The following is a 27,360-nucleotide window of genomic DNA, read 5'->3' as shown; positions in this document are numbered from 1 at the left end:
CAGAGGCTGCTGAAGTCTTTTGACCTCTCCTCTGTCCAGAATAGACAACAAACAAGGTGAACGTTTGAAGAAAACTGTAGTAGCTTGTAAGTAAAACTTTAAAGCACAAACCACGTCCAATATTGTGTAATAGACGTTCCTTCTTTGAGGAAGGATTAGGATACAAGCATGGAACAACTATCTCTTGAGTGATGTTCTTGTTAGATACCACCTTAGGAAAAAACCCAGGTTGGTACGCAGGACTACCTTATCCGTACGAAGGACCAGATAAGGAGAATCACATTGTAACACAGATAACTTGGAGACTCTACGAGTCGAGGAAATAGCTACCCAAAAGGAACTTTCCAAGATAAAGATTGATATCTATGGAACAAAAAAAGGTTCAAACGGAACTTCTTGAAGAGCCTTAAGAACCAGGTTTAAGCTCCATGGCGGAGCAACAGTTTTAAACACAGGCTTTGATCTAACCAAAGCCTGACCAAATGCCTGAACGTCTAGAATACCTGCCAGACGCTTGTGCAAAAAAAAATAGACAGAGTAAAAATCTGTCCCTTTTAAGGAATTAGCTGACAACCCTTTTCTCAAAAACATCTTGGAGAAAAGATAATATCCTGGGAATCCAGACTTTACTCCATGAGTAACCCTTGGATTCATAACAATCAGATATTTACACCATATCTATGTTCAATTTTCCTAGAGACAGGCTTTCATGTCTGTATTAAGGTATCAATGACCGACTCGGAGAAGCCATGCTTTGATAACATCAAGCGTTCAGTCTCCAGGCAGTCCATCTCAGATTGATTCTATTTAGATGGTTGAAAGGACCCTGAGGTAGAGGGACCTGTCTCAGAAGCAGAGACCGTGATGGAAAGGATGACATGTCCACCAGATCTGCATAACAGGTCCTGCGTGGCTACGCAGGCGCTGTCAAAAACACCAAAGCCTTCTCCTGCTTGGTCTTGACCTCCGGAGGAAATCCCACTCCCCCGGAAGAAAAGTCTGACGACTTAGAAAATCCACCTCCCAGTTCTCAACACCTGGGATATGGATAGCTGATAGACAAGAGTGAGTCTCTGTCCAGTGAATTATTGTAAGACTTCTAACATCGCTAGGGAACTTCTGTTCCCCCTTGATGGCTGATGTAAGCCACAGTCGTGTATATTGTCCGACTGAGTATGATGTACCTCAGAGTTGCTAACTGAGGCCAAGTCTGAAGAGCATGGAATATCACTCCCAGTTCACGAATATTTATTAGAAGGAGGGTCTCCTCCTAAGTCCACTATCCCTGAGCCTTCAGGGAGTTCCAGACTGCATCCCAACCTAAAAGGCTGGCATCTATTGTAACAATTGTCCCATCTGACCTGCGGAACGTCATACCCTTGGACAGATGGACCCGACAGTCACCAGAAAAGAGAATCTCTGGTCTCTTGGTCCAGGTTTAACAGGGGGACAAATCTGTGTAATCCCCGTTCCTCTGACTGAGCATGCATAGTTGCAGCGGTCTGAAATGTAGACGTGCAAACGGTACTATGTCCCTTGCCGCTACCATTAAGCCGATTTCATTCATGTACTGAGCCACCGAAGGGCGCGGATGGGATGAAACACACGGCAGAAATTTAGAAACTTTGACAACCTGGACTCCGTCAGGTAAATTTTCATTTCTACAGAATCTATCACAGTCCCTAGGAGGGAAACCCTTGAGATTGGGGATAGAGAACTCTTTCCTTGTTCACTTTCCACCCGTGTGATCTCTTAAATGCCAGTACTACGTCCGTATGAGACTTGGCAATTTGGATGTTTGACGCCTGTATCAGGATGTTGTCTAAATAAGGGGCCACTTCTATGCCCCGCGGCCGAAGGACCGCCAAAGCGACCCCAGAACCTCCATAAAGATTCTTGGGGCTGTAGATATCCCAAAGGAAAGAGCTACAAACTGGTAATGCCTGTCTAGAAAGGCAAACCTGAAAAACGATGGTGATCTTTATGCATCACAATGTGAGGATAAGCATCCTTCAAATCCATTGTAGTCCTCTATTGACTCTCCTGGATCATAGTTAAGATGGTACGAATAGTTTCCATCTTAAATGACGGAATTCTGAGGAATTTGTTTAAGATCTTTAGATCCAAAATAGGTCTGAAGGTTCCCTCTCCTTGGGAACCACAACAGATTTGAGTAAAAACTCTGTCCCTGTTCCTCTCTTGGAACTGGATGGACCTCGTACACAATGTAAGAATGCCTCCTTCTTTATCTGGTTTGCAGATAATTGTGAAAGGCGAAATCCCCCCCTTTTTTTGGGGGGGAATCTTTGAAATCCAGAAGATATCTCTGGGATATAAATTCCAATGCCTAGGGATCCTGGGCATCTCTTGCCCACGCCTGGGCGAAGAAAGAAAGTCTGCCCCCTATAGGATCCGTTACCGGATAGGGGTCCGTTCCTTCATGCTGCCTTAGAGGCAGCAGCAGGCTCCTTGGCCTGCTTATCTTTGTTCCAGGTCCGATTGTCTCCAGACCGCCTTGGACTGAGCAAAAAGTCCCTCTTGTTTTGCCTTAGAGGAAGTGGATGCCACACCTGCCCTGAAGTTTTTAAAAAGCACGAAGATTAGACCTTTTTTTGGCCCTTGATTTGGATCTATCCTGAGGAAGGGCATGACCTTTTCCTCCAGTGATATAAGCAATAATCTCCTTCAAACCAGGCCCGAATAGGGTCTGCCCCTTGAAGGGAAGTTAAATAGCTTATTTATTAAAGTCACGACAGCTGACCATGATATAAGCCATAGCGCTCTGCGCGCCAGTATAGTAAAAAACAGAATTCTTAGCCGTTAGTCTAATCAAATGAACAAAGGCATCAGAAAACAAAGGAATTGGCTAGCATAAGCTTGTCAAATATATTCATCCAATGGAGTCGCTAACTGTAAAGTCTCATCAAGAGACTCAACCCAGAACGCCACAGCAGCAGTGACAGAAGCAATGTATGCAAGGGGCTGCAGGATAAAACCCTGTTGAATAAACATTTTTTATCCATTGAATCTAAAAAGCACAACTGTCCTCGCCAGAGGTAGTGGTACGCTTAGCTAGAGTAGAAACTCTTCTCTCCACCTTAGGAACTGTCTGCCAGAAGTCCCGTGTGGCGGTAACTATTAGAAAACATTCTTCTAAAAAATAGGAGGGGAAGAGAACGGCACACCTGGTCTATCCCATTCCTTATTAAAAAAATTTTAGTAAACCTCTTTAGTTATTGGAAAAACATCAGTACACACCGGCACTGCATATTATTTATCAAGTCTACACAATTTCTCTGGCCCTGCGATTGTACACATTCATTCAGAGCAGCCAAAGCCTCCCTGAGCAACAAGTGGAGGTTCTCAAGCATAAATTTTAAATGTAGAAATATCAGAATCAGGTTAAATCATCTTCCCTGAGTCAAAAAAATCACCCACAGACTAAGCATATTGTGAGGTAGTATCATACATGGTTCTTAAAGCGTCTGTATGCTCTGTATCTACCCCCAGAGCTATCTGCTTTCCTTAATTTCAGGTAGTCTGACTAATACTGCTGCCAGAGTATTATTCACCACCTTTGCCATGTCTTGTAAAATAAACGCTATGGGTGCCCTTGATGTACTTGGCGCCATTTGAGCGTGAGTCCCTATAGCGGGAGTCAAAAGGTCTGACACGTGGGGAGAGTTAGTCGGCATAACTACCCACGACAGAATCCTCTGGTGATAATGTTTTTAAAGACAAAAAATGATCTTTATTGTTTAACATGAAATCAGTACATCTGGTACACATTCTAAGATGGGGTTCCACCATGGCTTTAAAACATAATGAACACAGAGCTTCCTCTGTGTCAGACATGTTAGAACAGACTAATATGGAGACTAGTAAGCTTGGAAAACACTTTAAATCAAGTTAACAAGCAAATATATAAAACGTTACTGTGCCTTTAAGAGAAACAAATTTTGTCAAAATTTGAAAAACAGTGAAAAAAGGCAGTAAAACAAAAAAAATTTTTACAGTACATTTAATAAGGTAACAGAGCATTGCACCCACTTGCAAATGGATGATTAACCCCTTAATGCATAAAACAGATCAAAAAAACGACAGACGTTTTTAAAAACAGACACAACAAAACTGCCAGAGCAGAGCTGTGGATTACCTTCCCTATAAACGATTTTGGAAGTCTTTTTAGCCCTTTAGAAATGTTCTGTAGTATTCATGGGACTGCTGAGGGAATCTGGATGATTCATTTTGTAATTTTAACTGCGCAAAAAAGCGCTAAATTAGGCCCCTCCCACTCATATTACAACAGTGGGAAGCTTCAGTTAACTGTTTCTATGCAAAATTTAAGCCAGCCATGTGGAAAAAACTTAGGCCCCAATAAGTTTTATCACCAAACATATGTTAAAAAACGATTAAACATGCCAGCAAACGTTTTAAAACACACTTTTACAAGAGTATGTATCTCTATTAATAAGCCTGATACCAGTCGCTTTTACTGCATTTAAGGCTATACCAACATTACAGTGTTATCACCAATGTACGTTAAAAAACGATTAAACATGCCAGCAAACGTTTTAAAACACATTTTTATAAGAGTATGTATCTCTATTAATAAGCCTGATACCAGTCGCTATCGCTGCATTTAAGGCTTTACTTACATTACTTCGTTATCAGCAGTATTTTCTTAGTCAATTCCATTCCTAGAAAAATATTTTACTGCACATACCTTATCTGCAGGAAAACCTGCACGCCATTCCCCCTCTGAAGTACCTCACTCCTCAGAATGTGTGAGAACAGCAAATGGATCTTAGTTACGTCTGCTAAGATCATAGAAAAAACGCAGGCAGATTCTTCATCCAAATACTGCCTGAGATAAACAGCACACTCCGGTGCCATTTAAAAATAACAAACTTTTGATTGAAGAATAAACTAAGTATAAAACACCACAGACTCTCACAACCTCCTATCTATGTTGAGGCTTGCAAGAGAATGACTGAATATGGCAGTTAGGGGAGGAGCTATATAGCAGCTTTGCTGTGGGTGGACTCTTGCAACTTCCTGTTGGGAAGGAGAATATATTCCATAAGTAATGGATGATCCGTGGACTGGATACACTTAACAAGAGAAAAAGAAATATGGATTTTAGAAATCAAATTAGCATTCCAAGATTGAAATCACAAAGTTCTTCTAGCTAAAATAGCTAAAGACATAGATTAAATCTCATTTGCGAAAATATTTAATAAAATTACAACACAAATGAAATTATTAGCATGTTAATCAAGTTAAAGGACCAGTCAACACACTGGACTTGCACAATCAACAAATGCAAGATAGCAAGACAATGCACTAGCACTTAATCTGAACTTCAAATGAGTAGTAGATGTTGTCCTTTTAACAATGCTAAACAAATCATAATCCGATACTTGATCTTAAAGTATCCAACCAGAAAGATGAATCAATTGCAACATCAGCCAAATAAATTACAGGTCTAATAAAAGTACCTGAAAATAATTTTCCTTAAATAAGATACAACCATCTGAAGGAAAAAAATAAATACTATTTGCTATAAGAATAATAGTATATTTAGCAGGAGTAGAGATAGCCCCATTAACTTGGGGAATCTTTCCTTAAAACTAACGTCCTGCAAAGAATACAATTTAAAAACCTTAAAGAAGGACTAAAAGAAAAATCTCAGCCTATTCCATTCCCTAGTATCAGGAACTGGAAAAAACCTCTGAAGAAATCACAGAAGATAAATAAGCAGAATTTAAATGTTAGCTAGTCTTTAAAATCCAAAGAACTAGTTACTTCAATATCCAAAATAATCAACACCTTTTGAACAAAGAACAAATTCTGAATGAGAAGAAACACCATCAGAGAAGGATAATTAATTATGTTGTTGGTCATTTGAAACTTCAACTAAAAAAGAAGTTTGAAAAAAGACCTAAAAATTTTATTAGAAGGCGGGATGTCAGACAAAGCCTTTAAAATAGAATCAGAAAAATATTCTTATAAATTTCTAAGTATATCTTGTACATAAGTTATAAAAAGAATAGCAATATATAAAGCATAAATACTAATGGATTCTGCATGTAAAAGTTTATCATGATAACTTATTACAAACCATAGCTAAAGATAAACATTCATAACATTAAAATAAATGAACTTAGCTTTGGTAGGACTGATATCAGTCAACAGGAATCCCTCAGCATTTCTTGATCCAGGAACAGTGTATGAAATATCTTGCAATATGTAATAGAAAAAAACATATAAAGCAAAATTATCAAATTCCTTAAATGACAGTTTCAGGAATGGGAAAAAATGCAAAATAAACAAGCCTCTAGCAACCAGAAGCAACAAAAGAGTGAGACTTAAATAATGTGAAAAAAGTGGAACAAGTATGACGCCCACATTTTTGGCGCCAAGTATGACGCCCACATTATTTGGCGCCAAGTATGACACCACATCCTCTGACGCCGAAAACGATGCCCACATTTTTTGGCTCAAAAAAACGCCTGAACATACAAGCGTCAAAAAAAGACGTAACTACGAACAAACATCCGCCGTCAACTACGGCGCCGGAAATGACAAAATTTAGCGCCAAAAAAGTTCGCGCCAAGAATGAAGAATGAATAAATTGAAGCATTTTCTGCCCCTGCGAGCCTAACAGCCGCAGGGAAAAAAGTCAATTGAAAATTTTCAAGGTAAGAAAAAAATATTTATTCATATGCATTATCCCAAATAATGAAACTGACAGTCTGAATGAAGGAATACTGATGATCCTGAATCATGGCAAATATAAGTTTAAACACATATATTTAGAACTTTACATATAAAGTGCCCAACCATAGCTTTGAGTGTCATAAATAGAAATAAGACTTACTTACCCTAAGACACTCATCTACATAAAGTAGATAGCTAAACCAGTACTGAAACGAGAATCAGTAGAGGTAATGGTATATAAGAGTATATCGTCGATCTAAAAAGGGAGGTAGGAGAAGAAATCTCTACGACCGATAACAGAGAACCTATGAAATAGATCCCCTAGAGGAAGACCATTGTATTCAAATAGGCAATACTCTCTTCACATCCCTCTGACATTCACTGCACTCTGAGAGGAAAACCGGGCTTCAGCCTGCTGCGAAGCGCATATCAACGTAGAATCTAGCACAAACTGACTTCACCACCTTAGCAGGGCCAGATTGGGCCGCCGGGATACCGGGAAAAATCCCGGTGGGCCGCCGGCCGACAGAGGCTGCTCAGCTGGAGTGCAGGCGCAGCAAGCAACTTGGCACAGAGTTGTGTGAGAGAGCGCTACCTGGCAGTAGCTGCAAGTTAACCAGTTCCTTAGATAGTTAGATATATCTTTTGTGGCAGCCAGTCGGCTGGGCGTACCATGGGGCTTGCGTGAAACCTGCCTGCACCCGGCTGCAGCCAATCTGTGCACTGTGTGAGACGAGTCACTCTGACATCACAGTCTCTCTGAGAGGGAAATCCAGAGGTAGATGATTGCTGGCGCCGCATGAGCGTGACTGAGAGTCTGGTCTATGAGTTGATGCCCGTGCCCACTCCCCCAGACCGGTACTGAAGAGAAGGCTGATGCAGAGGTTTAAGGAGAAGGGTCTGACCGATGCACATGATCACATCTGAAGAGAGGTAGGAGAGGGCAAGGGTCGGGGGAGGCCTTAAGAAGCCCGGTCCGGGGCTGAGCACATGACAGACTCAGTGTTGCGAGTGACACAGCAGACAGCACACAGCTTCAGGGGCAAACGGCGGCAGTGCGCCTGAGGCACAGTTTGACTGAGCAGCAGGGGGCAAAAAGACAAGACTGGCATGGCAATTACCCCCCCCCCCCCGCCCCCCAGGCAGCTGGAGTGTGACTGTTAAAATGGTGTTTAGCTTGATACAGAGCAGCAGAGAGAGGAGGAGGATGGCGAGTGTGCACTGGCTGACAGCTGCATTAAGGAATACTCATTGGTGAAGGAAGGTGCTAAAAGCTGTAAGTTTAAAAACACACACAAAACAATTTTACAACTAATTTAATAAGAATGCACACGTAATTAAAAAAGTTAATAACAACACATCTAATATATTGTTGATACACTGGGACTTCTCCCAGTGTTTTAACATATTAGATGCATATTTTTATTTATGTGTGCATTATTTTAAAAATTAGTTGTCACATTGATTTGTGTGTGTTTTTTTAAACTTACAGCTTTTAGCGCTTCCTTCACCAATGTATTCCTTTTCTCATATCTATCTTGGAGGAGGTAGTTATTTTGTTAGGAAGGCTTGTAAAGTCACTAGTTTAGCCCCATTTATCTGAATCTGTATTAGACAGCTGCATTAACCCCTTATTAAACAGTCTCTGACTGTCACACTCTCACACTACACAGACTCAGTCACTGCAGCCAGTTGAAGGGAAAACCAGCTAGAGCATAGTTGGCTGGTGTGGAGGGGCGTGGCTAGGTAAGAGGCGTTACTAGGTAGGAGGGGGCGGGGTTGGGCTGGTCTATACAAATTTCCAGTGCTGGTCTTATTTCCCAGTCCGGCCCTGCCCATTAGTATGTACTATACTGTTTTTTTCTTTTTTCTTTCCTATGTAAACTGTACCATGAATTGGACTATAAATAAATATATTTGTAAAAAAAAAATCTGGAATTTGTAACCACTGAAAAGCCATTATACAGTAGCTAGTGACATTTACAGTAGCATTCCACTGACATTTGTCTTAGTCTAAGACATTTCAGCATTGCACTCACTTTCTGCTGTAATATTAAAGAGATGTTATGCTAGTTGCAAGAGATGACACAGAAATTAACATGACATTAACAAAAAATGTTTCTTAAAGCTGACATTCAAGCTACGGCTTTGGTGTTAGCTGAACGTTACCTCAAGCAAAATGCATTTCACTTTAATGGATAGCCCTTTACAAATTGCAAAAAAATGCTATTAAACCTGCTCAGTTTCACATAAAAAAAAATGATTAAAAAGACCAAGCTGAATTTCACTACAACAACAATAGTACTATATTACACTTACCTGTTTGATGGCTGTTACTGTAATCACAAAAAACAATGGGAGACCACTTGTTACAGGACTTGTCGGAGTATCTATCATAAGCTGTAAGGAAGATTACAACATCTTATTTACATTATCAATATCTATTGAAAAGTCCAAGGCAATAGTTATTCTGGCTGGTGGTGTCAGAGAGTAAGATATTAAAGGAACATAAAAGTCCAAAAAGAAAATGCTGTAAAGTGCTCAAGCCTTTTATCTTTGCACTGTTGCTTGCATATAACTGTTTAAACCCTGCAAAGGTATTAAACACATGGCAGCAATGCACTACTGGGACCAAGCTGAACACATCTAGTGAGCTAAAGGGACAGCTTACCCTAAAATGTTATCCCTCTTAATTAGTTCCCAATCATCCATCTTACCTTCTGGAGTGTATTAAACTGTTAACAAATAGCTCCTGTACCTTTAAATCAGTAATTGAAATAGATGAATTTGCCTGTGATATATACTTAAAAGGGACATTAAACACTTTGAGATAGTAATATAAAATGATAAATTGTGTGTATATATATATATATATATATATATATATATATATACACACATACATACACACACACACACACACACACATATACATACATACACACAGGTGGCCCTCGGTTCAATTTGCACCGTTTCAGAATAACAACCTTTTTTTCCAGTCATGTGCTATTGAAAAGCATTGAGAAGCAGTGCATTGATTAAAATAGCTAGTAGGTGCAGCTGTCCGCTTGTGTTGCAGCAAAGATATGCAAGCCAAGCAAGCTGAAATTAATCAGTTTAACCAGACCTGAGCTATCAAGCAGCTTGCAAAGGAATAAAATCTTCCTGTCTAAAAATTAGTCCAGAATGGAATGCATAGAAAGAACGGTTTGCAGAAAAATGCAAGTAAAGTCTGTGTTGTGTGATTATTTTATTAACTTTATAATGCTGTTTAGCAAATGTTTGTGTTCATTTAACTTAGTTTAATTATATATTCTGTGTTGTGTGATTATTTTATTAGATTTATAATGCTGTTTAGCATTACTTATGCCAATTTTGAGAGGGGCCTGGAACCTAACTCCCTCACTTTCCCATTGACTTATAAACTGGGTTTCAATTTACAACCATTCCTTCTAGAACCTAACCCCAGCGTAAACTGAGGGCTACGTGTGTGTGTATATATATATATATGTATGTATGTATGTATGTATGTATGTATGTATGTATGTATGTATGTATGTATGTATGTATATATATAATAAAAAAGCAGAGAAAGCGCACTCTCACTTAAAAGGCATCTACCAGGGTGCAGGCACGGTTTGATACAGAATAGATGAAACTTGCACTCACTGGATTTTTCAAAAAGGTGCTTTATTTAGCACAAAAAAAGTGACGTTTCAGGGGTCAATCACCCCTTCATCAGTGGTTTTTTAAAGTTTCATTAGTTGTTTAAAAAGTGACAAAGTGTAAAGTTTTAATGTCTATAAAACAATGGGAGCTGCCATGTTGTAACTTAGGTTACCTTCTCTACTGTGGCCAATTAGGAACAGTTATAAATAGGTCACTAGAGTGTGCAGCCAATGGCTGTGTGGAATATAACAGTGTTCTGCACTTCCATTTCTAACAGGAACAAAAAAGCTCACAATTTCAGAATGGAATTACAGGAAAAGAGGAAGCAGTAAACGATTAAAGTATATTGCAGAAAATTATATATATGAAACTTGCACTCACTGGATTTTTAGAAAAGGTGCTTTATTTAGCACAAAAAATTGACGTTTAGGGGATCAATCACCCCTTCATCAGACCACTGATGAAGGGGTGATTGATCCCGAAACGTCACTTTTTTGTGCTAAATAAAGCACCTTTTCTAAAAATCCAGTGAGTGCAAGTTTCATATATATAATTTTCTGCAATATACTTTAATCGTTTACTGCTTCCTCTTTTCCTGTAATTCCATTCTGAAATTGTGAGCTTTTTTGTTCCTGTTAGAAATGGAAGTGCAGAACACGGTTATATTCCACACAGCCATTGGCTGCACACTCTAGTGACCTATTTATAACAGAAGAAATTACACTCCCAGTGGGAGGTAGGTGAAATGGTAGGCGAAATAAGTAACAAAAAGTTAATTTCCAGGGGGGCGGAGCTCGCCAGCCGAGGAGATGGCGGCTTTTGTGTGAGCTCTGAAGCTTTGTGTGTGTGAAATGATTTAGGCAGTAGCCGATTCACATTCTGAAGCCTCAAAAGTTTTCACAAGATCAGCTAATAACGGAGCAGGTTCCTGGGCAATCTCAGTGCAGGAAAGTGCCGGAATCACTGGTATTTCTATCCTCTTGCTATGCACGGCGGTATCCCCAGGCCTGAGTGGGGCGCAAACAGCTGATAAAAGGACCCGATGGCTGAATATCTTAACTTCATAGTCCGGCAAGCTCCTCCTTGATCTCAAGGTAAAGGATGTTTTAGGGCATAAATTGGCCGCATAACCAGATAAAGACCACATAGGACAAGGCTACTTCACAGACCGATACTGACCACCACTATGGGTCATTACATTTGGGCATCCGGCAGTAGCCATTCACTAATTTGGTGAATATTATGCTATTTCAGGCACCCGGGCGCATCTACCACTAAAGACACCATTCACAGTAAATGCAGACTTAGGCGCATCCATGCCATTCTGAAACTGTGTAACTGCGCAGCACTTACAACACAGTGCACATTACGAGTCTGTAGGAAGAGTCATTTGTGGGGCACATCTCCACCCTGAAAGGGCTTAATATCACAATCCATAGCATCATCTATAGCAAGCATATCAGTTTGGGGTTGGAACCTATGAGCATGAGTCCACTTTGGGATCTCATGCCACAGATGGGCCTTTACCAGTAATAACTATAATTTATAGGACCAGTCAATGGTATTCTGATTTCTTAAGTCAGCTTGTAATAGAGGTATCAACGGTACAGTGTTCTGACTATCTCTAAAGCGTTACTTATACCACCCTGTACCTAGCTGGGACACCTTCTATATCGCATCAGAGGCCCATTAGTGGATACCTGCAGGAGTACAAGACCTCCTAGAAATAAATCCAACCCCCATGAAATCACAGTAACACTGTTGGTGGGGGGGGTATGATACGGCAACCGGAGATCAAGCTATATATATGTGAGCTTCGCATATTCAGCCACCACACTATAGTCTGGCCCTTAACCCCTACCAAAAAGCCTAATAGTAAGCATTAAGAGTCCCACCGAAAGGCGCCACAACATATTTAGTAATTAGGAGGAAAACTGAATCTTGTACTGCAATTTCTACCAAGCTCAATAATACAAAGACACAGAGCCCTTTCACAAACATCAAAATGTCCCCTAAGAAACGTAATAAAAGTGGGAAGAACTCTAAGCAACAGAAGGATAAGACACCTTCAGTAAACGATTTCTTCAAATCATTGGAATTAAGAACCCCCAACAAAACAGTAACAGACCAAATAGATCAAGCCTCATATCAAAGTTCTTCAGACTCAGAGGTAGAGCAGGCCGCGGAAACCATAACCATACCTACCGCTTTGTTTGAAACAATTCCTTCAAAAAAGGATTTCTCATCATTAATCTCAGTGCTCAGTGACAGTGCTAGTTTATGTGTGCTATATAGATAACACTCCCCTGTGCACACTCCCCTGGAGTTTATGAGTCAGCACTGATTAGCTAAATGTAAATCTGTCAAAAGAACGGAGATAAGGGGGCAGTCTGCAGAGGCTTAGATACAAAGTAATCACAGAAGTAAAAAGTGTATTATTATAATAGCGTTAGTTATGCAAAACTGAGGAAAGGGTAATAAAGGGATTATCTATCTTTTTAAACAAACATTACAATTAGAAGGCCACTAATTGCAACTGTGCACCCGGCAATGAATGGGTTAGTTAGCTGGCAAGGTTAATAGTATTGTAATGTAGAAATTACCCTCCCACATCCCTCCCAAACAGCTATCCCCCCCACCTCACGCACACACAATCAATCTCCTCACCACCATCTTAGCTACTGGCAGTGTAGGTATCCCTCCCAAGACTGCTAGGGCTACTAGCATTATGGACATAGATCTATGTTATGCGGTACAATGGGCTATGTACCACATGACTTAGATCTACACCCATATTAGCGAAGGGGTTAAATTTGATTTTTGAAATAGGAGCTTTTTGAAGGATATCAGATGCAACATCAACAATCTTCAAGAAGTATACTTGCCTGCACCAGAAAAATGATGAGGAAATAGAAATTGGCTATTCTTCTGAACTGCTCAAATAAATTTTTCGGAATAAAATTCCATACAGTGTACTGCAAAAATAAATGAAAAATGTAATTAGATCCAAAGTTAAACAAATATATTTCATATATAGGAGCACACATACAGGGTAAAAAGTTACAGATAATGATTATAATTATAATTATTTTTTTAAGCAGCCAGACCATGATGTCACATTTGCGATATATGTAGAATAATTCACAAAGTGTTTAGCCAATATTAATAAATTTTAGAAACCATGGGTCATAGGATTCGTCTCGGATTTGAAAGCACATATTAAAGCAATAAAGATGAACACAGTAACCTGAAACCTTCTACACAGTGATTGTTTGATCACTGCTGGAACTCATTTATACTTGTCCCTAAATGAACCCAGCAAATGAAGAGGATACACATTTACAATGTTTTTTCAAGGATTTTGCCCATGGACTGTAAAACAATGCAAATTTTGCAAGCAAGATTACTTTAAATACTTTCAAAACATTTTGTTAGTGCCAATCTTTCAATGGAGGGGTCACATGCCCAGATGGCCATGAGCTGATCACAATGACAACAGTGGTCACTTGACAATCATAGGTATATGAAACAAACAATCTGGGAGGGTTAAGTATAACCACTATTGCTCCCACAACAGATTAAGGGATATGACCATGGTGGATAAAAAACATAATTTATGTAAGAACTTACCTGATAAATTCATTTCTTTCATATTGGCAAGAGTTAATGAGCTAGTGACGTATGGGATATACAATCCTACCAGGAGGGGCAAATACACCCCTCACCACACCCACAATTCAGTTCAAGGAATAGCAAAGTAGTGGTTTAGATAAAGGAGTAAAAAAGCATAAAAAAAGGAACTGGAAATAATTGTGCTTTATACACAAAATCATAACCACCATAAAAAGGGTGGGTCTCATGGACTCTTGCCAATATGAAAGAAATGCATTGATCAGGTAAGTTCTTACATAAATTATGTTTTCTTTCATGTAATTGGCAACAGTCCATGAGCTAGTGACGTATGGGATAGTAATACCCAAGATGTGGAACTCCACAGAAGAGTCACTAGAGAGGGAGGTATAAAACATAATTTATGTAAGAACTTACCTGATAAATTCATTTCTTTCATATTAGCAAGAGTCCATGAGCTAGTGACGTATGGGATATACATTCCTACCAGGAGGGGCAAAGTTTCCCAAACCTCAAAATGCCTATAAATACACCCCTCACCACACCCACAATTCAGTTTAACGAATAGCCAAGAAGTGGGGTGATAAAAAAGTGCGAAAGCATATAAAATAAGGAATTGGAATAATTGTGCTTTATACAAAATCATAACCACCACAAAAAAAGGGCGGGCCTCATGGACTCTTGCTAATATGAAAGAAATGAATTTATCAGGTAAGTTCTTACATAAATTATGTTTTCTTTCATGTAATTAGCAAGAGTCCATGAGCTAGTGACGTATGGGATAATGATTACCCAAGATGTGGATCTTTCCACACAAGAGTCACTAGAGAGGGAGGGATAAAATAAAGACAGCCAATTCCTGCTGAAAATAATCCACACCCAAAATAAAGTTTAACGAAAAACATAAGCAGAAGATTCAAACTGAAACCGCTGCCTGAAGTACTTTTCTACCAAAAACTGCTTCAGAAGAAGAAAATACATCAAAATGGTAGAATTTAGTAAAAGTATGCAAAGAGGACCAAGTTGCTGCTTTGCAAATCTGATCAACCGAAGCTTCATTCCTAAACGCCCAGGAAGTAGAAACTGACCTAGTAGAATGAGCTGTAATTCTCTGAGGCGGAGTTTTACCCGACTCAACATAGGCAAGATGAATTAAAGATTTCAACCAAGATGCCAAAGAAATGGCAGAAGCTTTCTGGCCTTTTCTAGAACCGGAAAAGATAACAAATAGACTAGAAGTCTTTCTGAAAGATTTAGTAGCTTCAACATAATATTTCAAAGCTCTAACAACATCCAAAGAATGCAACGATTTCTCCTTAGAATTCTTAGGATTAGGACATAATGAAGGAACCACAATTTCTCTACTAATGTTGTTGGAATTCACAACTTTAGGTAAAAATTCAAAAGAAGTTCGCAACACCGCCTTATCCTGATGAAAAATCAGAAAAGGAGACTCACAAGAAAGAGCAGATAATTCAGAAACTCTTCTGGCAGAAGAGATGGCCAAAAGGAACAAAACTTTCCAAGAAAGTAATTTAATGTCCAATGAATGCATAGGTTCAAACGGAGGAGCTTGAAGAGCCCCCAGAACCAAATTCAAACTCCAAGGAGGAGAAATTGACTTAATGACAGGTTTTATACGAACCAAAGCTTGTACAAAACAATGACTATCAGGAAGAATAGCAATCTTTCTGTGAAAAAGAACAGAAAGAGCAGAGATTTGTCCTTTCAAGGAACTTGCGGACAAACCTTTATCTAAACCATCCTGAAGAAACTGTAAAATTCTCGGAATTCTAAAAGAATGCCAAGAAAAATGATGAGAAAGACACCAAGAAATATAAGTCTTCCAGACTCTATAATATATCTCTCTAGATACAGATTTACGAGCCTGTAACATAGTATTAATCACAGCGTCAGAGAAACCTCTTTGACGAAGAATCAAGCGTTCAATCTCCATACCTTTAAATTTAAGGATTTCAGATCCTGATGGAAAAAAGGACCTTGTGACAGAAGGTCTGGTCTTAACGGAAGAGTCCACGGTTGGCAAGAGGCCATCCGGACAAGATCCGCATACCAAAACCTGTGAGACCATGCCGGAGCTACCAGCAGAACAAACGAGCATTCCTTCAGAATCTTGGAGATTACTCTTGGAAGAAGAACTAGAGGCGGAAAGATATAGGCAGGATGATACTTCCAAGGAAGTGATAATGCATCCACTGCCTCCGCCTGAGGATCCCGGGATCTGGACAGATACCTGGGAAGTTTCTTGTTTAGATGGGACGCCATCAAATCTATTTCTGGAAGTTCCCACATTTGAACGATCTGAAGAAATACCTCTGGGTGAAGAGACCATTCGCCCGGATGCAACGTTTGGCGACTGAGATAATCCGCTTCCCAATTGTCTACACCTGGGATATGAACCGCAGAGATTAGACAGGAGCTGGATTCCGCCCAAACCAAAATTCGAGATACTTCTTTCATAGCCAGAGGACTGTGAGTTCCTCCTTGATGATTGATGTATGCCACAGTTGTGACATTGTCTGTCTGAAAACAAATGAACGATTCTCTCTTCAGAAGAGGCCAAAACTGAAGAGCTCTGAAAATTGCACGGAGTTCCAAAATATTGATTGGTAATCTCACCTCCTGAGATTCCCAAACCCCTTGTGCTGTCAGAGACCCCCACACAGCTCCCCAACCTGTGAGACTTGCATCTGTTGAAATTACAGTCCAGGTCGGAAGCACAAAAGAAGCCCCCTGAATTAAACGATGGTGATCTGTCCACCACGTTAGAGAGTGTCGAACAATCGGTTTTAAAGATATTAATTGAGATATCTTTGTGTAATCCTTGCACCATTGATTCAGCATACAAAGCTGAAGAGGTCGCATGTGAAAACGAGCAAAGGGGATCGCGTCCGATGCAGCAGTCATAAGACCTAGAATTTCCATGCATAAGGCTACCGAAGGGAATGATTGTGACTGAAGGTTTCGACAAGCTGCCATCAGTTTTAGACGCCTCTTGTCTGTTAAAGACAGAGTCATGGACACTGAATCTATTTGGAAACCCAGAAAGGTTACCCTTGTCTGAGGAATCAATGAACTTTTTGGTAAATTGATCCTCCAACCATGATCTTGAAGAAACAACACAAGTCGATTCGTATGAAATTCTGCTAAATGTAAAGACTGAGCAAGTACCAAGATATCGTCCAAATAAGGAAATACCACAATACCCTGTTCTCTGATTACAGACAGAAGGGCACCGAGAACCTTTGTAAAAATTCTTGGAGCTGTAGCAAGGCCAAACGGCAGAGCCACAAACTGGTAATGCTTGTCCAGAAAAGAGAATCTCAGGAACCGATAATGATCCGGATTAATTGGAATATGCAGATATGCATCCTGTAAATCTATTGTGGACATATAATTCCCTTGCTGAACAAAAGGCAAGATAGTCCTTACAGTTACAATCTTGAACGTTGGTATCCTTACATAACGATTCAATATTTTTAGATCCAGAACTGGTCTGAAGGAATTCTCCTTCTTTGGTACAATGAAGAGATTTGAATAAAACCCCATCCCCTGTTCCTGAACTGGAACTGGCATAATTACTCCAGTCAACTCTAGATCTGAAACACAATTCAGAAATGCTTGAGCTTTTACTGGATTTACTGGGACACGGGAAAGAAAAAATCTCTTTGCAGGAGGTCTCATCTTGAAACCAATTCTGTACCCTTCTGAAACAATGTTCTGAATCCAAAGATTGTGAACAGAATTGATCCAAATTTCTTTGAAAAAACGTAACCTGCCCCCTACCAGCTGAGCTGGAATGAGGGCCGCACCTTCATGTGGACTTAGAAGCAGGCTTTGCCTTTCTGGCTGGCTTGGATTTATTCCAGATTGGAGATGGTTTCCAAACTGAAACTGCTCCTGAGGATGAAGGATCAGGTTTTTGTTCTTTGTTGAAACGAAAGGAACGAAAACGATAATTAGCTCTGTTTTTACCCTTAGATTTTTTATCCTGTGGTAAAAAAGTTCCTTTCCCACCAGTAACAGTTGAAATAATAGAATCCAACTGAGAACCAAATAATTTGTTACCCTGGAAAGAAATGGAAAGTAGAGTTGATTTAGAAGCCATATCAGCATTCCAAGTCTTAAGCCATAAAGATCTTCTAGCTAAAATAGCTAGAGACATAAACCTGACATCAACTCTGATAATATCAAAGATGGCATCACAGATAAAATTATTAGCATGCTGAAGAAGAATAATAATATCATGAGAATCATGATGTGTTATTTGTTGCGCTAAGGTTTCCAACCAAAAAGTTGAAGCTGCAGCAACATCAGCCAAAGATATAGCAGGTCTAAGAAGATTACCTGAACACAGATAAGCTTTTCTTAGAAAGGACTCAATTTTCCTATCTAAAGGATCCTTAAACGAAGTACCATCTGACGTAGGAATAGTAATACGTTTAGCAAGGGTAGAAATAGCCCCATCAACTTTAGGGATTTTGTCCCAAAATTCTAATCTGTCAGACGGCACAGGATATAATTGCTTAAAACGTTTAGAGGGAGTAAATGAATTACCCAATTTATCCCATTCTTTGGAAATTACTGCAGAAATAGCATTAGGAACAGGAAAAACTTCTGGAATAACCACAGGAGATTTAAATACCTTATCCAAACGTTTAGAATTAGTATCAAGAGGACCAGAATCCTCTATTTCTAAAGCAATTAGAACTTCTTTAAGTAAAGAACGAATAAATTCCATTTTAAATAAATATGAAGATTTATCAGCATCAACCTCTGAAACAGAATCCTCTGAACCAGAAGAGTCATCAGAATCAGAATGATGATGTTCATTTAAAAATTCATCTGTAGGGAGAGAAGTTTTAAAAGATTTTTTACGTTTACTAGAAGGAGAAATAACAGACATAGCCTTCTTTATGGATTCAGAAACAAAATCTCTTATGTTATCAGGAACATTCTGCACCTTAGATGTTGAAGGAACTGCAACAGGCAATGGTACTTTACTAAAGGAAATATTATCTGCTTTAACAAGTTTGTCATGACAATCAATACAAACAACAGCTGGAGGAATAGCTACCAAAAGTTTACAGCAGATACACTTAGCTTTGGTAGATCCAGCACTAGACAGCGATTTTCCTGTAGTATCTTCTGACTCAGATGCAACGTGAGACATCTTGCAATATGTAAGAGAAAAAACAACAACATATAAAGCAAAATTGATCAAATTCCTTAAATGACAGTTTCAGGAATGGGAAAAAATGCCAAAGAACAAGCTTCTAGCAACCAGAAGCAATGAAAAATGAGACTTAAATAATGTGGAGACAAAAGCGACGCCCATATTTTTTAGCGCCAAATAAGACGCCCACATTATTTGGCGACTAAATGCTTTTTGGCGCCAAAAATGACGCCACATCCGGAACGCCGACATTTTTGGCGCAAAATAACGTCAAAAAATGACGCAACTTCCGGCGACACGTATGACACCGGAAAAACGGAAAAGAATTTTTGCGCCAAAAAAGTCTGCGCCAAGAATGACGCAATAAAATGAAGCATTTTCAGCCCCCGCGAGCCTAACAGCCCACAGGGAAAAAAGTCAAATTTTTGAAGGTAAGAAAAAATGATTAAATCAAATGCATTATCCCAAATATGAAACTGACTGTCTGAAAAATAAGGAAAGTTGAACATTCTGAGTCAAGGCAAATAAATGTTTGAATACATATATTTAGAACTTTATAAACAAAGTGCCCAACCATAGCTTAGAGTGTCACAGAAAATAAGATTTACTTACCCCAGGACACTCATCTACATGTTTGTAGAAAGCCAAACCAGTACTGAAACGAGAATCAGCAGAGGTAATGGTATATATAAGAGTATATCGTCGATCTGAAAAGGGAGGTAAGAGATGAATCTCTACGACCGATAACAGAGAACCTATGAAATAGACCCCGTAGAAGGAGATCACTGCATTCAAATAGGCAATACTCTCCTCACATCCCTCTGACATTCACTGCACGCTGAGAGGAAAACCGGGCTCCAACTTGCTGCGGAGCGCATATCAACGTAGAATCTAGCACAAACTTACTTCACCACCTCCATCGGAGGCAAAGTTTGTAAAACTGAATTGTGGGTGTGGTGAGGGGTGTATTTATAGGCATTTTGAGGTTTGGGAAACTTTGCCCCTCCTGGTAGGAATGTATATCCCATACGTCACTAGCTCATGGACTCTTGCTAATTACATGAAAGAAAAAATAATAACAGCAATTTTCCGCTAAAAAAATTAAATCCACAACCCAAAAAATAAGTCTCATAATTGAAAAGAAAAAACTGAAAACAAAAGCAGAGGAATCAAACTGAAACAGCTGCCTGAAGAACTTTTCTACCAGAAACTGCTTCCGAAGAGGCAAACACATCAAAACGGTAGAATTTAGTAAATGTATGCAAAGAAGACCAAGTTGCTGCTTTGCAAATCTGATCAACTGAAGCTTCATTCTTAAAAATCCACGAAGTGGAGACTGATCTAGTAGAATGAGCTGTGGTTCTCTGAGGCGGGAGCTGACCCAACTCCAAATAAGCCTGATGAATCAAAAGCCAAGAAGAGATGGCCAAAAGGAACAACACTTTCCAAGAAAGTAATTTAATGTCCAAAGAATGCATAGGCTCAAATGGAGGAAGCTGTAAAGCCTTCAAAACCAAATTAAGATTCCAAGGAGGAGAGATTGATTTAATGACAGGCTTGATACGACCAAAGCCTGTACAAAACAGTGAATATCAGGAAGTTTAGCAATCTTTTTGTGAAATAAAACTGAAAGAGCAGAGATTTGTCCCTTCAAGGAACTTGCAGACAAACCCTTATCTAAACCATCCTGAAGAAACTGTAAAATTCTACGAATTCTGAAAGAATGCCAAGAGAATTTATGAGAAGAACACCATGAAACATAAATTTTCCAAACTCGATAATAAATCTTTCTAGAAAGAGATTTACGAGCTTGCAACATAGTGTAAAGGCTGTGACACACTGCAAGCGATGCGGCGCGAGGCGATGCAGCTGCTTCGCACCGTGTCGCATCGCTTCTGAATTTCAATTATTTCATCTCTGAGTGCTCAGCTACGCGACCTGATGCAGCAGAGTGCTCAGAGATGAAAAGGCAGGACACACTGAGCATGCACAGCTGCATCTACACGCTGCGCACCGCTCCGCTTGCAGTGTGTCACAGCCTTTAAACAATAAGTCAGAGAAACCTCTATGACTAAGCACTAGGCGTTCAATTTCCATACCTTCAAATTTAACGATTTGAGATCCTGATGGAAAAACGGACCTTGAGACAGCAGGTCCGGCCTTAATGGAAGTGGCCAAGGTTGGCAACTGGACATCCAAACAAGATCCGCATACCAAAACCTGTGAGGCCATGCTGGAGCCACGAGCAACACAAACGATTGTTCCATGATGATTTTGGAGATCACTCTTGGAAGAAGAACTAGAGGCGGGAAGATATAAACAGGTTGATAACACCAAGGAAGTGTCAACGCATCCACTGCTTCCGCCTGAGGATCCCGGGACCTGGACAGGTACCTGGGAAGTTTTTTGTTTAGATGAGAGGCCATCAGATCTATTTCTTGAAGACCCCACATCTGAACAATTTGAGAAAACACATCTGGATGGAGGGACCACTCCCCCAGATGTAAAGTCCGCCTCCCAATTGTCTATACCTGGGATATGAACCGCAGAAATTAGACAGGAGCTGGATTCCGTCCAAGCAAGTATCCGAGATACTTCTTTCATAGCTTGGGGACTGCGAGTCCCACCCTGATGATTGACATATGCCACATTTGTGATATTGTCTGTCTGAAATCAAATGAACGGTTCTCTCTTCAACAGAGGGCATATCTGAAGAGCCCTGAAAATTGCACGGAGTTCCAAAATATTGATTGGTAATCTCACCTCTTGAGATTTCCAAACCCCTTGTGCTGTCAGAGATCCCCAAACAGCTCCCCAACCTGCAAGACTTGCATCTGTAGTGATCACAGTCCAGGTTGGCCAAACGAAAGAAGCCCCTTGTACTAAACGATGGTGATCTAACCACCAAGTCAGAGAGAGTCGAACATTGGGATTTAAGGATATTAATTGTGATATCTTTGTATAATCCCTGCACCATTGGTTCAGCATACAAAGCTGGAGAGGTCTCATGTGAAAACGAGCAAAGGGGATCGCGTCATGAGACCTAAAACTTCCATGCACATAGCTACTGAAGGGAATGACCGAGACTGAAGATTCCGACAGGCTGCAACCAATTTTAAACGTCTCTTGCCTGTTAGAGACAGAGTCATGGACACTGAATCTATCTGGAAGCCTAAAAAGGTGACCCTTGTCTGAGGAATCAAGAAACTCTTTGGTAAATTGATCCTCCAACCATGTTTTCGAAGAAACAACACTAGTTGATTCGTGGGAGATTCTGCAGAATGTAAAGACTTAGCTATTACCAAGATATCGTCCAAATAAGGAAACATCGCAATACCCCGCTCTCTGGTTACAGAGAGTAGGGCACCGAGAACCTTTGAAAAGATTCTTGGAGCTGTCGCTAGGCCAAAAGGAAGAGCAACAAATTGGTATTGCTTGTCTAGAAAAGAGAATCTCAGAAACTGATAATGATCTGGATGAATCGGAATATGAAGGTATGCATCCTGCAAGTCTATTGTGGGCATATAATGTCCTTGCTGAACAAAAGGCAGAATAGTCCTTATAGTCACCATTTTGAAAGTTGGTACTCTTACATAACGATTCAAAATTTTCAGATCCAGAACTGGTCTGAATGAATTTTCCTTCTTTGGGACAATGAATAGATTTGAATAAAACCCCAGACCCTGTTCCTCAAACGAAACTGGCATGATTACCCCTGAAAACTCCAGGTCTGAAACACACTTCTGAAAAGCCTGAGCTTTTACTGGATTTGCTGGCATGCGTGAAAGAAAAAATCTTCTCACAGGAGGTCTTACTCTGAATCCTATTCGGTACCCCTGAGAGACAATACTCTGAATCCATTGATTTTGGACAGAATTTATCCACACATCCTTGAAAAATCTTAATCTGCCCCCTACCAGCTGAGCTAGAATGAGGGCCGCACCTTCATGTGGACTTAGGGGCTGGCTTTGGTTTCTTAAATGGCTTGGATTTATTCCAATTTGAGGAAGGTTTCCAATTGGAAACAGATTCCTTGGGGCAAGGATTAGGTTTTTGTTCCTTATTTTGTCGAAAGGAACGAAAACGGTTAGAAGCTTTAGATTTACCCTTAGGTCTTTTATCCTGAGGCAAAAAAACTCCCTTCCCCCCCTGTGACAGTTGAAATAATCAAATCCAACTGAGAACCAAATAACTTATTACCTTGGAAAGAAAGAGATAGCAATCTTGACTTAGAAGTGATGTCAGCATTCCAAGATTTAAGCCACAAAGCTGTTCTAGCTAGAATAGCTAAAGACATAGATCTAACATCAATTTTGACGATATCAAAAATGGCTTCACAAATAAAATGATTAGCATGTTGCAGTAAGCGAACAATGCTAGACAAATCAGAATCCAATTTTTGTTGCGTTAAATTTTCCAACCAAAAAGTTGATGCAGCTGCAACATCAGCCAAAGAAATTGCAGGCCTGAGAAGATGACCTGAATATAAATAGGCTTTCCTTAGATAAGATTCAAGTTTCCTATCTAAAGGATCTTTAAAAGAAGTACTATCTTCCATAGGAATAGTGGTACGTTTAGCAAGAGTTGAGATAGCCCCATCAACTTTGGGGATCTTTTCCCAAAACTCTATAGTAATTGCTGGTAATGGATACAATTTTGTAAACCTTGAAGAAGGAATAAAAGTAGTACCAGGCCTATTCCATTCCTTAGAAATCATATCAGAAATAGCATCAGGAACTGGAAAAACCTCTGGAGTAACCACAGGAGGTTTAAAAACAGAATTTAAATGTTTACTAGTTTTAACATCAAGAGGACTAGTCTCCTCAATATCCAATGTAATCAACACTCAATATCCAATGTAATCACACAGTAATAAAAACATACTTACCAAAAGACACCCATCCACATATAGCAGATAGCCAAACCAGTACTGAAACCGTTATCAGTAGAGGTAAGGGTATATGAGAGTATATTGTCGATCTGAAAAGGGAGGTAGGAGATTAATCTCTACGACCGATAACAGAGAACCTATGAAATAGATCTCCCGTGAGGAAAACCATTGCATTCAATAGGTGATACTCCCTTCACATCCCTCTGACATTCACTGTACTCTGAGAGGAATCGGGCTTCAAAATGCTGAGAAGTGCATGTCAACGTAGAAATCTTAGCACAAACTTACTTCACCACCTCCATAGGAGGCAAAGTTTGTAAAACTGAATTGTGGGTGTGGTGAGGGGTGTATTTATAGGCATTTTGAGGTTTGGGAAACTTTGCCCCTCCTGGTAGGATTGTATATCCCATACGTCACTAGCTCATGGACTCTTGCCAATTACATGAAAGAAAAACTCCCTTCCTCCCAGTGACAGTTGACATAATCAAATCCAACTGAAAACCAAACAAATTGTTATCTTGGAAAGCAAGAGATAGTAATCTAGACTTAAATACCATGTCAGCATTCCAATATTTGAGCCACAAAGCTCTTCTAGCTAAAATAGCTAAAGACATAGATCTAACATCAATTTTGATGATATCAAAAATGGCATCACACATAAAATGATTAGAATGTTGAAGCAAGCGAACAATGCTAGACAAATCAGGGTCTGTTTCCTGTTGCGCTAATCTTTCCAACCAAAAAGTTGATGCAGCTGCAACATCAGCCATAGAAATGGCAGGCCTGAGAAGATAGCCAGAATATAAATAAGCTTTAAGTTTCCTATCTAAAGGGTCCTTAAAGGAAGGACTATCTTCCATAGGGATAGTCGTACGCTTGGCAAGAGTAGAAATAGCCCCATTAACTTTGGGGATTTTTTCCCAAAACTCCAATCTAACTGCTGGTAAAGAATACAATTTTTTAAACCTAGATAAAGGAATAAAAGTACCACCAGGCCTATTCCATTCCTTTGAAATCATATTAAAAATAGCATCAGGAACTGGAAAAACCTCTGGAGTAACCACAGGAGGTTTATAACCAGAATTTAAACGTTTACTAGTTTTAGTAACAAGAGGACTAGTTTCCTCAATATCCAAAGTAATCAACACCTCTTAAAGAATGAAGAACGAATATACTCCAAGATTTGTCAGTGTCAATATCTTAGGTAGGATCTTCTGAATCAGATAGATCCTCATCAGAGGAGGATAATTCCTTATGTTGTTGGTCATTTGAAATTTCATCAACTTTATGAGTATTTTTAAAAGACCTTTTAGGTTTATTAGAAGGCGGAATAGCAGACAAAGCCTTCCGAATCGCATCAGCAATACAATCTTTTATATTCACAGGGTATCATGTACATTAGATGTTGAAGGAACAACAGGCATTGTACTAGTACATTCTCTGCATGTAAAAGATAATGACAACTATTACATACCACAGCTGGAGATATAATCTCTGTTAACTTACAACAGATACACTTATCTTTGGTAGAACTTATCAGGCAGCAGGAATCCAACAGTAGTTTCTGAGGCAGGATCAGATTGAGACATCTTGCAAATGTAAGAGAAAAAAAACAACATGATCAATTTCCTTATATGGCAGTCTAAGGAAAGGGAAACAAATGCAAACAGCATAGCCCTCTGAGCATAGAAAAAGGCAAGGGGCATATAGGAAGTGGGGTTAAAATAAATAATTTGGCGTAAAGTAAGACGCACAACGCAAAATGAAAATTTGTGGCGCTCGTATCATGGCAGACGCAACCTTGTGCAAGGAAACCTGGCGTCAACTAAAACACAGGAAATGATTAATTTGCGTCATCTTTGCGCCAAAAAAATATTGCGACAACAATGACGTAATAAATATCAGCATTTTGCGGCCTCGCAAGCCTAATTTTGCCCGTGAAAATTAATGAAAACAGTCAATTTCGAAGAAAAAACTATACCCCAGGTAAGAAAAAATAACTTCCTAAATATGTTTTTCCCAATTTTGAAACTGATAGTCTGCAAAAGGAAATATACATAAACCTGACTCATGGCAAATATAAGTACAATACATACAGTATATTTAGAACTTTACATTAATACATAAAGTGCCAAACCATAGCTGAGAGTTACAGAAAGACACCCATCCACATATAGCAGATAGCCAAACCAGTACTGAAACAGTTATCAGTAGAGGTAATGGAATATGAGAGTATATCGTCGATCTGAAAAGGGAGGTAGGAGATGAATCTCTATGACCGATAACAGAGAACCTATTAAAAGATTTCCCGCAAGGAAAACCATAGAATTCAATAGGTGATACTCCCTTCACATCCCTCTGACATTCACTGTACTCCAAGAGGAATCGAGCTTCAAAATGCTGAGATGCGCATATCACAGAAGAAAATCAAGCACAAACTTACTTCACCAAGGATATATACAGATGACCAGGAATAGGGATTAATCGCCCTATAGGTAGCGTAGGCTCAGAGAGAAGGGAGGTAGGAGATTAATCTCAACGACCGATAACAGAGAACCTATGAAATAGATCTCTCTTGGTATCCTTTGGTAAAAAGAAATCATAGGTGATCACAGGAGCATGCACATGTTATACATAGTTGAATACACAGCTGCCATATAATGCTAGACACTCTGACAGCAGAGATTGCAACTATGTATAACATTGTTTTAAGCACATTCATTATGGCAAAGAACACATGCACACTTTCAAGCTCACCTAGGATTACTCTTTAACAAATGAAACCAGTAAAACTAAGCAAAATTTATAATATAAGTAAATTGGAAAGATGTTTAAAATTGCATGCTCTATCTGAATCATGAAAGATTAATTTTGACTTTACTGTCCCTTTTAAAGATTCAAATACAAAATTAATTCTTATATTGTTACCTTTTTTCTCCAGATAGGAAAAATCACACAAAGCTTTCTTTTTTGAGCATTATATTGTAATTTATGTGTTTATCCTTCACATCAAGAGCCCTACTTAGTGAGAAAAACAGATTTCAATATAAAATGTGTCTTCCTAAAATACTCTGAGATTATCAAAGATGTCTCATTAGTCCTTCAAACAAAAGCTTTAAAGAATAAGGCTATTTTTTCAGCCTTCTACAAGGAATGGAATCAGACTTACTGCAGATCATCCTCTTAAAATACCCAACATAAATAACCTCAATTAAAAGACCATTAGAAACAGTAGAAGGGCATAATAAAA

General features: G+C 39.4%; 1 protein-coding gene across 1 annotated transcript in view; it reads right to left on the bottom strand.

The window, feature by feature from the left end:
* ATP11B (ATPase phospholipid transporting 11B (putative)) overlaps positions 1-27,360 on the bottom strand; it is a gene marked incomplete in the record, with an annotated part of 701,724 nt that overhangs the window by 525,832 nt on the left and 148,532 nt on the right. The window contains 2 exon segments of the mRNA XM_053710175.1: positions 9,043-9,123; positions 13,278-13,367. Coding sequence (XP_053566150.1) covers positions 9,043-9,123; positions 13,278-13,367 — 171 coding nt within the window.

Source organism: Bombina bombina, chromosome 4 (assembly GCF_027579735.1).
Source record: "Bombina bombina isolate aBomBom1 chromosome 4, aBomBom1.pri, whole genome shotgun sequence".
NCBI classification, from domain to species: domain Eukaryota; kingdom Metazoa; phylum Chordata; class Amphibia; order Anura; family Bombinatoridae; genus Bombina; species Bombina bombina.
Note: the sequence above shows the minus strand (reverse complement) of the source record. Positions and strands in the feature narration are given on the sequence as shown.